The sequence below is a fragment of the Notamacropus eugenii genome, chromosome 3 (assembly GCF_028372415.1).
Source record: "Notamacropus eugenii isolate mMacEug1 chromosome 3, mMacEug1.pri_v2, whole genome shotgun sequence".
Lineage (NCBI taxonomy): Eukaryota > Metazoa > Chordata > Mammalia > Diprotodontia > Macropodidae > Notamacropus > Notamacropus eugenii.
The window spans coordinates 26,055,091-26,068,234 of record NC_092874.1 but is presented as its reverse complement, the minus strand read 5'-3'; the positions used below and the strand labels follow the sequence as shown (position 1 = coordinate 26,068,234).

General features: G+C 40.4%; 1 protein-coding gene across 12 annotated transcripts in view; it reads left to right on the top strand.

The window, feature by feature from the left end:
- Positions 1 to 13,144, top strand: part of RBMS3 (RNA binding motif single stranded interacting protein 3) — a 1,420,870-nt gene that overhangs the window by 242,901 nt on the left and 1,164,825 nt on the right. For 3 of the 12 annotated variants that reach the window (XM_072650019.1, XM_072650018.1, XM_072650017.1), the window contains exon 1: positions 5,364 to 5,467. The exons of the other annotated variants lie outside the window; for them this stretch is intronic. In XM_072650019.1, coding sequence (XP_072506120.1) covers positions 5,405 to 5,467 — 63 coding nt within the window. In that variant the 5' untranslated portion in view covers positions 5,364 to 5,404. Of the gene's footprint in view, positions 1 to 5,363; positions 5,468 to 13,144 lie in introns of those variants that run through there. 12 annotated transcript variants of the gene reach the window in all.

Sequence of the window (13,144 nt, the reverse complement as noted above, 5' to 3'; positions counted from 1 at the left end):
GTAAGAGATGTAGTTACTGCTCTTCTGATCTGGGCTCTGGTCTGTAAGTGACCACTAGTGCTCTTTTCCACACTGGAACTTGTCTAAGGTCCTCATTTCTGTTAGTGGTCCTTCTTATACTCTTCCACACCTTGTGACTGTGACCCAGAAGGTATGGGCAATGCAACAGAGTTCTGTTCCCATTGCCCACAAAGGATCCTTTATAATCACCTTCTGACCACTTGTCTGATCCCCTTACCATTTGTGGCCTGAGAGTTCCAGAAGCCTCTTTACTGGGAACTCTGGAAGTTGCAACCACTAATTTTGTTGTCCCCAAGACTGACACTGATTTGTTGGGGCTCAGCCTGGGCCTTAGTAGGGCTATGCTAGACTGTACTCCATTCTCACCCCAATGAGACAGACCTTTCCTGCCAATCTTTTAAGCTGTCTTGGGTTAGAAAACTGTTTCCCCAGCTCTTTTGTTGGTTTTACTGCTTCAGAATTCATTTCGACACATTACTTTAATGCTGTCTGAAAGGGAATTTTGGAGAGTTCAGGTGATTTCCTGCCTTTAGTCTATCATCTTGGTCTGAGGCTCAGTATGACCCTCTTTGGAAAGTCAAAATGCTAGGGAGAGCTAATATCTTTGATCATCTATTAGAGAGGGAAACTCTAGAAGAGAAGTCGATGAAGGAATGACTGAATTGGACAGAGAGACATAGACTGGCACTTTGGGCCATTCATTTAACTGGATTATCTAGTTCTCTAGAGCCCTTGATAGAGGAAGGAGTGGGTGCTATATTTCAGGTGGGGAGGGGGAGGACACTTGTGACTTGATTCCATTCTGAGTAGTTCCTTTTTTTCTGGGTAAATGCAGAAATACACAAGGCTTGGCTTCTGTGGCATTCAGGAAGGGGGGGATAAAGACTGTCCTTAGTTTTAGGGAAGGAATCCAGGTCCAAATGGGAGCTGAAAAGCTTCAGAGAGCCTCCCGCCTTGATGGCAACCTCCTCCAGTCCCCAGATAGGGAGGCAGACTTTTTCATTTGGAACAATGCTAATGGAGTCATTCAGTTCGGTGTCTCTAAGATAAAATCTGTCAGTCCCTTCTGCAGGCTCATTATTTATACCTTCAGGCTGCAAGGAGACAGGCCAGGCACCAGAGGACAGGGGCTGTTTCTCTCTGGGCTGTCTCTCCATATATATCTGTGCCTCTGGTATTAAAGGTGGGATGAATGATGGGCCCACCTTTTGTCTTAAACAAAGAGGGTGGCAGCCTTTAAATTTGGTACATAAATTTGAGTGAGCACAAATGCTGACCCCAATCTATTGTATCATCTTTAATTCATCCTCTGAATGTTTTAGAAAGGTATATATGTATTTATGTATTTATTATGTACACATACACAGTATATATGCACATAACACACATACTTATAGAAATCTGTATATAAAGAATGACACTGCCTGGCCGAACTCTTTCTGGAATTACATCCCCTACCGCTCTAATTGTTTGGTATTTCAAACAGAAGAGGGGCATTGTGTTGACTTGGCAATTTCAAATTATGCCGAATCCTGCCAGTTGAATTCTTGGCTGCACACAGGGACATACTTGGCTGGGTGCAGCAAGGAATATGCAAGCAAGAGAGGGGGGAGGGAAAGGGAAAGAAATGAGAGTCCTTCTCAGAGGCCAAAAACTGGATCACCAAATAGTGAGCTTTACCCTCTGATGGTAGTTCGGTGAATGGGGGGAGTAGATCAGAAATGACCCCTTCAAGCAAGGGTGAGCATCTTGTGCTTAGATGGCAGAAATGAAAAACATTTCTATGACCCTGGCTGGAGTCCAGAGGTGAGATGTCACCTCCATTCCATCGTGAGTTGAGGCAGGAAGAAGCAAGACTGACTTAAAAAAAAAATCTCTCTCTATTCCTCAAACAGATGTATTTACTGTGGTGTATTTAAGCTCTGCCATCAGGACAGGGAAATGCGGGAGACGTCAAGACATTCTTATATTCTCTGTCTCTCTCTGTGTCTCTCTTTCTCTCTGTCTCTCTCCCCCTCTCCCTCTCCCTCCATCCATCCCTCCCTCCCTCCCTTTTCCTTTTTCATATAGACATATATGTATACACACACACAAACACATACATACATGTATGTGTGTATACACACATTTATATATGCAGTACATATATGTAACTTATGTATAATGGCATGTTGTACATATATATGTACATATAGATGTTTATATAAACATTACATATATGCAGACACACAAAGATTTGCTCCTAGAAAGGTTCAATTACTATGACTTGCTACAGTAGTAGGATTGTTTTGGGCCTCAGGCTTGGATCAGTTCCACCTCTGACACTAACACACTGTAGGACCTTGGACAGATAATTTTGCTCCTTCTGACCTCAGGTTCCTCATCTGTGTTTAATTTGAATGTTGGCCTAAATCCCTAAAATCCCTTCCTTTATCTCTACCATTCTATTTTATTTTAAACTCTAATGGCACACATGGGCATTGGTAGCAGTATAGCGTGGAGGTCCACAGTGTCAGCACACTGGAAGGCCAGTGAATGAATAGCTTACCAGCCTTTGGCTGGAAGACTATTTTAGGAAACTTTGTGTGCAGCATCCAGTGATTGGCAAAAGCCAATCTGTTATTGATGCTTGTGGTTGAGTACCAAGTAAGCTGATCTTTTAGGTTCTATCTCCACATGATCTTTTATTCTTTGGACACTGGAGAGTTGAATTTCTCTGGATTTAGCCTCACCTGCTGAATTCAACACATCCATTTGCTCTCTAGCAGGAATTATTCTGATCAAGATCAAGGTGTATAAGGTGAACTATTCAAGGAGCTTCCTTAATTGGCCAGAGCAAAAAAAAATGTCTAATAGCAATGTATGACTGTGAGAGTTGGAATATAAGGAAAGATGAGTGTTGCAGGGGTGATGCTTTCAAATTGTGCTGCTGGAGAAGACTTTTGAGAGTCATTTGGACAGCGAGGAGATCAAATCAGTCAATATTTAAAGAAATTATTTCAGACTATTCACTGGAAGGTCAAATACTGAAGTTTAAATACTTTACCCACATAATGGGAGAATAGGACTCATTGGAAAAGACCCTGATGTTAAGATTGAAGGTGAAAAGAAAAGGGGATGGCAGAGGATGGGATGGATCGTTGAAGGTGAACTTGGGCATACTTTGAGAGATAGCGGAGGAAAGAAGGGCCTGGCGTGCTGTGTTTGTGGGATCATGAAGAGGCAATAAAGGTCACCTGTAGAGCCTGATTCATTAGGGTTTAGAAACAGCCTCATCCAGCCTGCTCCATTCCACAGGCTCAGAAATAGAACTACAGGACAATGTGTCTGAAGATACTGGCTCAGACAGGGGATGCAGATACCATAGGTCCAGAAGCAACAATGAGTCAATACAGAAATATCAGAACCATCGAGCCAGTGACCAGGCTGACCTATGTCCTCTCTGGGTAATGCATGTGTCCTCCATAGCTAGGATAATTTGCCTATTTCTATGCTTTCTGCAGTGTAATGAATGTTGTATGTTGGGTTCCACCCCAATTTGTGGTCTAAACATCTGTATAATTTGCAGGGAGAGAGAGATGTAACACGAATGTCCAAAGTGAGAAAGGACTGTATTTTACAGTATTACTGAATCCAAACAGGAATGACCCTGAAGGTGAAAAAGGACTCTATTTTCCAGGAGACTGTGTGCTCAGAAGATATAAAGGGATTGGTTGTGAAAAGAGTTCTGGGAAAATAGAGGAATAATGGAAGCTTCTGCTACATTTAGAACCATGAGGAAGGAGAAAGAGAGGGGGAGAGTGGAGGTGATGGTGAAGATTTAGGACATGGAGATGCTAATGGCAGGGGACAATGAATAATCCTTGAGGCAAACCTAGCCTAGAGATGCTTAGACTGGAAGAAGGATGGGTTATAGATGAGGCAGGAGTGTAATCCAACCCTAACCCTAAATGCAGCTGTCTACTCTGAAGGTTCCAGATCCTTCATTCTAGTTGCATTCTATGCCTTCTCTAGAAGACTCACGAATCTGAGAGAAGTTAGCTTCCTTCAGTCCTAGAGGAGGAAGATAATGAAAATGTGGTCTTTTGGAAAACAAGGGTTGAGTTCAATTCTGGTTGCTTTACTGTTTTCATTTCCAGACTGATTAAATGACTTATTTCAATGCTGTTCCTTGTCTGGCTTGATAAGCTTGATGAGCAACCAGATTTTTCATAAGTTCTTGGTTTTCTCCCCATTTCACTGATACTTTTGTGGCCCCAGAGCCTTGCACAGAGTCCTGCCCATAGAATGAACTTAATAAAATGCATACTGATTGATTATGGGGTGAAGAGAATGGGATAGACAGGCAAATTTCCATTCATGGTCTCTATGATTTGAATCTGAATCTTTGTGAGGTTAGAGCTCTTAGGAACTCTGGGCCATTTTATCAACCTTAGTTACAAAAGTCTCTGATTTGTGCACCCCAGCTTCTCTCCTAATTTCCATTCTTACATCTTTAGTTGTCTTTGGACATCTGGAATTTGATATCTTTCAGTTCCAGATGTTCCCAAATGAACTTGTGATCTTAAGCCCCAAACTCTACCCTCTTTCTTGCTTCTCCATTTCTGTGTGTCTGTGTGGGTGGGGATGGTGTGTATACCATGTTCAGGAAGACTAGCGCCTCTGATGTGAGGGCTTGCAGAGTCCTTTTCAAAGGCTGTTCATCCACCTGGGACTCAACTCTTACCTATGACTCTAAGAAGCTGTAGCTTCTTACAGGGACCACACCCTGGTAAACTGTCTTGACAGACTAACATGATGGGCCTCAAACTCATTGGGGAGTTAGGGAGATGCCCACTCCAAGCATATGAAGACTTTGTCTCATGGAATAGGTGGATAAGAACAATTTGTTCCAATGGCCATGAGGGTGGCTGAAGCAGGAACGGTGGAGCACTCAGAGCTTGGTTAAGCAGCAAAGATGCCAACATCATCTACTGCATCCTGGGCCATCACTGGTCATCTTGACTTTTGTCTTGCTACTGGAGTTTGATGACTCTAAAAGAGAGAGTAAAACTGATGACCTTGTACAACTCTGCCTCACTTAAATCCAATTCAGATATGAGTCAGTACATCACCCTGTGATGTCAAAAACAAAGGACTAAAACAACATTTCTCTCAGGTAATAACAATATCATCCTGCCATTCACTCAGGCTGACAATCTAGGTCTCATCCTTTAGTCCTCTCTTTTACTCCCCATATCCAATCATTTGCCAAGTCCTATTTTGACCTTCATGATTTCTCTGGTATATATCTGCCTCTGTTCTCTGACACTACCATCACCATGGTACAGGCCTTTATTACCTCATATCTGAACTATTTATACTGGCCTGCTGCTGGGTCTCTATGCTTCAAGTCTCTCTCCATGCCGGTCCAACCTTCACTCAAATTGATCTTCTTACACCACAGGTCTGACTATGTGACACCCCTTTCTACTCCCTTCCCCCACCCTCTGCTTGGCTTTTAAAGCCCCTTTGTAAGTTGACCCCTTTCTATATTTCTAGTCTTCCTATATCTTATTCCCATCCATTCCACTTATCTGTGATCCAGTGACACTGAGATCCCCCATGGTCCTCAAATGATGCTCCATTTCTTAGTTAAAACATTTCTACTGGCTACCCTGCATGCCTGGAATGCTGTCCCTCCTCTGTTCTGCTTTCTGGTTTCTCTTGTTTGGTCATTTCAGTCATGTCTGACTCATCATGAGAAAACCCCATTTGGAGTTTTCTTAGAGAAGATATCAGAATGGTTTGCCATTTCCTTCTCCAACTCATTTTGAGATAAGGAAACTGAGGCAAATAGAGTTATGTGACTTGCCCAGGATCACCCAGCTACTAAGTATCTGAGGCTGGATTTGAACTCAGGAAAATGAGCTGTCCTGACTCTCCACCCTGTGCTCTATGCACTATCATGCCACTTAACTGCCTTCTGGTTTCTCTGATTTCTTCCAACTCTCAGCTAAAGTCCCATCTTCTACAAGAACTCTTTTTCTGTTTCCAATCTTATCGAATTTCTTTTGATGTTATGTCCAATTTTATTCTGCTTATATCCTTTATGCCTATAGTTATTTGCATATTGTCTCCATTAAACTATGAGCTCCTTGAGAGTAGAAACTTTTTGGTTTTTTTTGCATTCCCCGTAATTAGCACAATGACCTGGCACATGGTAACAATTCAATAAATGATTGTTGACTTCCTGATCTTTGTGATCAGTCCTGAAATGTGTCCTCAAGTTCCAAAAGGGCGTGGTTTTCCCTTTTCCCACAAAATCATAGATAGAGGGTTGGAAGGGTCCTTGAAGGCCATCTGGACCTGAAGAAAATGAGACAGTTTAAGTGATTTATATTCATGAGAGGCAGAATTTAAACTCAAGTCCTCTGATATCAGAGCTGGTTCTCTTTTTATAGAAATTGGCTATGAAGTAGGTGTGTGTGTTCAGTCCTTTCAGTCATGTCTGACTCTTTGTGACTCCATTTGAAATTTTCTTGGTAAAGATACTGAAGAGGTATGCCATTTCCTTCTCCAGATCATTTTATAGATGAGGAAGCTGAGGCAAACAAGTTTAGTGACTTGCTCAGGGTCACACCTCTAGTGAGTGTCTGAGGTAGGATTTGAACTCAGGAAGAGTCTTCCTGACTCTTGGCTTGGTGCTCTGTCCATTGTACCACCTAGCTGCCCCTTGATTATGGAAGGCAATGATAAACATAAGAAAAATAATGCTCACCCTTCCTAAGGAAGTCAGAGAATGCCTGTTGAGTTATGGAAGAAGGATCTATGGGAGTTGGTCTTTTTTGTTTCCATCTTTTTGTATGTGATTAGTTGTAGAGATGTGCTTCAAGCTGATTTTTGACAGTCGGCTCAACGCATTGCTGATTTTATTATTTCTTTTGCTTGGGATACAATTCCAAATAGTTAACTTCACTATAGGTCCGCTTTGTTCTGTTTGCTTTTTATTACACTATAATTATCATTATATAGCCAAATATAGCATAACTTTTCCCTGAGGGTGAGTCTACATCGTGGTGACTACTCATGATCATTGTTTGGGTGTGTGTCTCTGTCAGTGTCATTGCTGACATATTTAAATTTCTCCATAATAGAAGAAAGGGGGATTTTGAGAACTTTTTGAGTTGCTAGCAACTCACTGAATTTCATATGATGTGTCCCCAGATTTTCTGATCATATGACAGACATCCTGGTGTAGTGAAGTGGATACAGTCCTAGCCTTGGAGTCAGGAAGACCTGACTTCAGATCTGCCTTTGATTCTAGCTGCATGGTCTGCTAAGACAATATAAGGTACAAATGAGCAAATGCTCACGCGGGTAGTTCTCATGTCAGGACTACCCTTCTACTTATGAAATCGTATCTTTGAATCAAATACAAACAAAAAGAGCATCTCTGAGCAGGAGAGACAGTGTGGTCTGATGGGTTGAATATTGATCTGGTAGCCACATATTCTTTGAAATCATAGAATTAGAGATCATAGTGGTTCATTGGAAATGGAACCTGGGTTCAAATTCCTCCTATGATCATTTCTAGCTATGTGATCTTGGGCACTCAGTACACAGTCCAGCATCCCAATTTCCTGATCTATAAAATGAGGGTGGTAACTTGATGACTTCTGAGTCTAGACCAGTAATGTTCAATCTAGCCTTAGATCTTTGTTTCTAGCAAAGTATGCAACCATAACATTTCAAAGCCTTCCTACCATATACTGGGTTATCAGTGGTTTCCTTTAGAGAGTTAGGGTATGAAATGACCCCCAGAAAAACACAGTGATAATAAATATTGACGAACCAATGAAAGTTATTGAGTTTAGAAGTAAAAAATCTATTGGAGACGTTGAGATGAACCTTCTAAATTTCTCTGATGCATATTTTCATGGAGCTCTGTCATGAAAAGTAAGTACCATGGAGGCTCTAGTTCAGTTTAATTTAGAAAAAGATTTTATTAAATGCCTTCAATGTGGTGTGTCAGTTTCAAAGATTTTAGGCTACGTGAAGGAGATCTACTTTTACACATAGAAAGGACTTGAATTCAAATACCACTCAACAAACAGCTATGTGACCCTGGGTCAGTATGAAATTCAGTTTCCTCATCTCCAAAATGAAATGATAATATCTACCTCATATGGTTTTCATGAATATGAAACTCTTTATAATAAACCATGATATTCTCTCTATATGCCAAGTAGCAACAGCACCACTTTATTTTTCTTAACATCAATATTCTTTCCATGATGGTATATGCCTGTATGCTATAAGCCATCATAGTCTCTTAAAACTTCAAAATTCTAGGTGACCTAAAAGCCAAACCAGAGAAATATAGTGGATATATATTCAGAGGACATATTACCAATGATTGCTTAGTCACAAGTAGTATAAAAGATAACATCTAGGAAAGATATAATTAGAAAACCAGACGGACCAGTCATACTGTGGGGCAGAGTGACCATATTTGGACAGTCTAGGTGATGTTCCAGTAAAATACCTAAAGGAAGTTCTCTAGCTTGGGAAGTGATTTTTCTATGGAAGGGCCATAGACCAGTCACCCAGAATGAAAACATCTGGCAAAATTTGGATCATTTTATGTTGGGTTTGTTTTAGGGGGGATTCTTATTCAGTCATGGTATGATGGCCTCTGAATGTACTTTTGAAATTCTGTGATTTTGTAGTATTGGAGGGAGTCCCTACACTGATGAGATCATGGATCTAGCAAAATATGTAACTGAGAACAATAAAAAAATAGGACCTTAAATACCACAATGATGCCATTTATATAGAACTTTAAGTTTGCAAGGTGCTTTACCAATATTATCCCATTGTAGCCTTACAACAGCCCTGGGAGGTAAGTGCTGCTTTTATCCCTGTTTTGCAAATGAGGAAATTCAGACTTGGAGAGATTGTAACTTGCCCAGGCTTACATAGCTAAGAAGTGTCTGAGGCTGTATTTGAACATAAGACTTCTTGACTTCAAGTTCAGCATTCTATCCACTGTACTACCTAGTTACCTCTGTATATATCCAAGGAAGGTATTAAGAATACAAAGACAAAATTTTCTTGTCCTCAAGGCATTAATGTTTTACTTGGTGTTGGGGAATGGGAAGAAGATAACATGTACATAGATTGCAATTGCAATGTGAGCTCCCAAGAGTGAGGACTATTTTACTTTTTATTTTGTCCACCTCTCTCTCCTCCCCCCCCGCCCCAGTTCTCAACAACTGGGCACATAGTAAGTGTTTTTTTTTTAAATTCATTCCTCCTAACTGTACTCTCAGGATGGGGGCATAGGACAGAACCAAAGTGCTCTGGGATAGAACACTTTCCATTTAGGATAGATAGGGAAGTGGGTCATGGCTGGAAGTTATACCTAAGCTGAGCCCTGAAGGAAGAAAATTCCAAAAGATAAACTCAATGTAAACTGTGGGTTCCCATGATTCTGCTGTACAAAAATGATCTTGAGTTCATCACTCTTGGTTGGCTGATATGTACTAGCAAGGGTTCCTCCTTTAGAAATAAAAGCTTAATTTCCCCCCAGCTGCTATGGCTTTGAAGCTGAAAAGGGAAGTTTGAGTCCATGGTGAATTGTCTTCCTATCCAAGGAATGTGGGGGCCACAGAATCAAGGGAGAACATGGCCTTAGTGGAAACACAGGAGTAAAAGGAGTAATTTATAATTGGCTCAAAAGAACACTGAAATTTCCTGGCAAATGAATGATATTTTAAGCCTTCATCATTTATTTACTCCTATTTTACCCATCATAAAAAATGGCAGTCTATCAATTATACATGTAACTGAATCTCTGAGGCCAGGAGAAGCACATGCTGGGACACAGCGACTTTGAGCTCTCTCACTTCAGTTACAAGGGAGGTGGATCTCTATTTACTCAGCTCTACCATTCCACACATTACTTATGCAAAATAGAATGGAAATTAGGTGTTGGTGTGCTGCACTTGGACTGCTTTCCTCCAAACTCAAAATCAGTTTTCAGAAACTAATCCTCCTTAAAACTGTGGTTCGGTGGGTCTCTCTAAACTGCATCTTTTTCCTATTTCCCTATCTAAACATCTGGTTCTTTCCCTATTTTGAAGCTTTTTTTCTTTGAATAGTTAATGTGGCCAGACTAAGAAAGATCACATTATGGACTCTATTTTCTATAGGGTTTTTTTCTGCATCATATAATAGGACATACATTCAAGAACATTTCTTATTTTAATCTGCTTTAAAATTTGAATGTAATATACTGATTACACAATAACAAGACTCCAGCATCCAGAATATTTTTTGTTTTTAATTTTTCAATTAGCATGCATTTACTTTCTCTCCCATCTGTCAACAAAACTTTTGTAGCATATTCGTAGTAAAAAAATGGCCATATTTTAAAATGTATATCTCATTCTATACCCTGAATCTATCACCTCTCTGCTAGGAGATGGGTAGCATGCTGCATCATTGGCCCTCTGGAAGAGGGGTTGGTTGTTGGATTTGCCGGAATTCTTAAGTATTTTCAAGTTATTTGTCTCTGTTATTATTGTAGAAATTGTTCTCCTGTTTGTCTCCTGCATCAGTTCACAGAAATCTTCCCAGGTTTCTCTGAAACCATTCTTTTGGAATTACAGTTCTATATATGCCTTTGGATTTAATCATATTGTGGAAAAAATGTAAGAAACAGTTTGGTTTTTTAAAATCTGGTCGTTGTGTCCCAATTATAATATTCTCAGGAAACAAAGGATGCTGTAGGCAGAAACAGAATATTTTTCTGATGGACCAAGTATGCATGGTGACCATCCTTCTGACAGTTCCCTTAATTGCAGCTTTGGGAGTGTTAGGACTGACAGAAAGAAAACAAGGGCTTTTTGTGAAATGAGACTAGAGCTCATCATGATTATTAGATATTCTAAAGTCAGGCAAGCCAATGATTGTGAATTCAGGTGGTTATTCTGAACACACAGATATATGACAGCTTAAGTAAACATCTTGGGCTCAGACAGCTCCATTAATTAATTGCAGCTCTGAAGTCTAGCACATGCTTAGAATATCCAGGAGCCATGTGCAATATTTACAAGAAATGTGATTTTGGCAAGTGAGGGACAGGCTAAATAGGTAGAAACTTTCAAAACGACTTTGGTGTTCTTTCCATGAAATTATTTTGTTTTAATTCTTTATTTATTTATTCTTTATTATTATTAATTCTTTATTATTTAATTATTTAATTTAATTTAATCAATTCTGATTTGAAAATTTTTCTTCTATTTTCTTTATTCCCCTTAGAGAAAAGGTTATTGAATAGCTCTAGCTTCTTTAAAATTATAACAGTAGGAATATAAAAAAGTACGCCTGAAGGGGGCAGCCTTTCCCCAAACTCTTGTGAGGCTTGTGGGGATGTTGCATTGGGCCATATATTTATATAATGGTATGTTAAGAGTTCGGAACATTTGGTTTTTAGTTCTTGTTTCCTTGAAATTAATTTCAGTTTTTCTCCTCTAATTTTTTCTCGTTTTATGGCAATGGCAGTAAAAATTCTAACAATTGCCCTCTTATAATTATACTTCCCCCTTTTCAGCTCTTCCCTTCGTGTTCAACCCTGGCTATTAACACAGGGTAGACTTGTGAAACAGTCTGCTCTAGCATGGACAAGTTATAATCTGCATGAAAGGCAAGAAAAATCTCCATCAATGCTAGCTGTTTTTATTGGAGTTCGCTGTTATTTCCTTGAATTGACTTTCAAGGGAAGTAAACTCAGGGTTCGTCATCTTCTTGTGACTTCCCTTTGGACAATTTCCAGCTTATCAGATGTGATATTCAGAACTAAACACAAGTGAACCAGATGAGGCCTGAAGAGGGCAGAGGACAGTGGGATTATCACTTCCTCATCCTTAGAGACCTATGCCTCCCATCCCTACAACATTTTAATACATGTGAAATCAAGGCAAGATAAACACCAGTGGCAGCCTTGGAGGGGAAATGAAATCAGAAAAGAACAGCTTAGGGAATGTCTATAGGAGAAGCAAGGGCAGTCTAGACTACTTTGCTTTGATGCTGATCGTTTAGGGTCCGTTTATCAGTTGCTTAGATCATAGGATCAAAGATTTAGAAATGGAGGAGCCATGAGACGACTCACAGGATGATGGATGAAAGAATTATGTAGAAGGGTCTCAGAGGTCGTGTAGAAACTTTCATTTTACAGATGAATTGAACCTAGAGGTGAGGCAAGTGATTTGCTCAAGGTTACAGTAGACAACAGATGGCAAAGTCAGGATTTGGACCAATGTTTCCACTGAACACTGAAGATTTAGATTAGACCACTAAAGCCTAAAGCACTATCCTGCTCATTTTAGTCAGTCAACACACATTTATTAAGTACTTCCTGTGTGCCAGGCACTATGCTAAGCACTGGAGATGGAGGCAGACAAAAGCTAGTCCTTGTTCTTGAGGAATTTACAGGAAGAAGTTGAATCCATGAGCAGGTGACTTGTTCAAGTTCACATGAGCAGCAAACCACGTAGAGGGGATTTGAACCCCGCTTCCCTGACCTCCAGTGTTTTTGATGCCATCACATATTGCTTCCAATGCATCTGTGTATGTATGGAGCTGCTTCTCATTTCCTCCCTGTCTCCCTGCGTCATTGCCCACCTGAAGACAGTCTAGGGCTAGGGAAGTGGCCTTAATTCACCCCAAGCCTCAGGAAGGCTCTTTGGGAGCTTCCAAGCCAAAGACGCTTTTAGGATGTCATTCCAATTAGCAATTTGGAGAGAATAGCCAGTAAATCCCAAAGCCGCAAGCACCACTCCAGTTTCAGGAAATTTTCTGTATAATTTTGAATCCAAGGGAAAAAATACTGTCTGGAATCTTGAGCATCTGCTTTTTGTCACTGGAATGAGCTTGTCACCAGAGTGACTTGAGCACTTCCCTTTTATCCCTGGGAAAATGAACCCAGAGAAAAGGCAACGCCCTGAAAATGGAGGGACTTGACCGATCATTGGCATTGAATGATGCTGGTTCCCTCTTTCACTTATTCCCCCTCCCATCTTTTAGGGCGTATTAGGAAGGTTTCTTTCGCCATATTCTCATGGAATGAGTAGACATC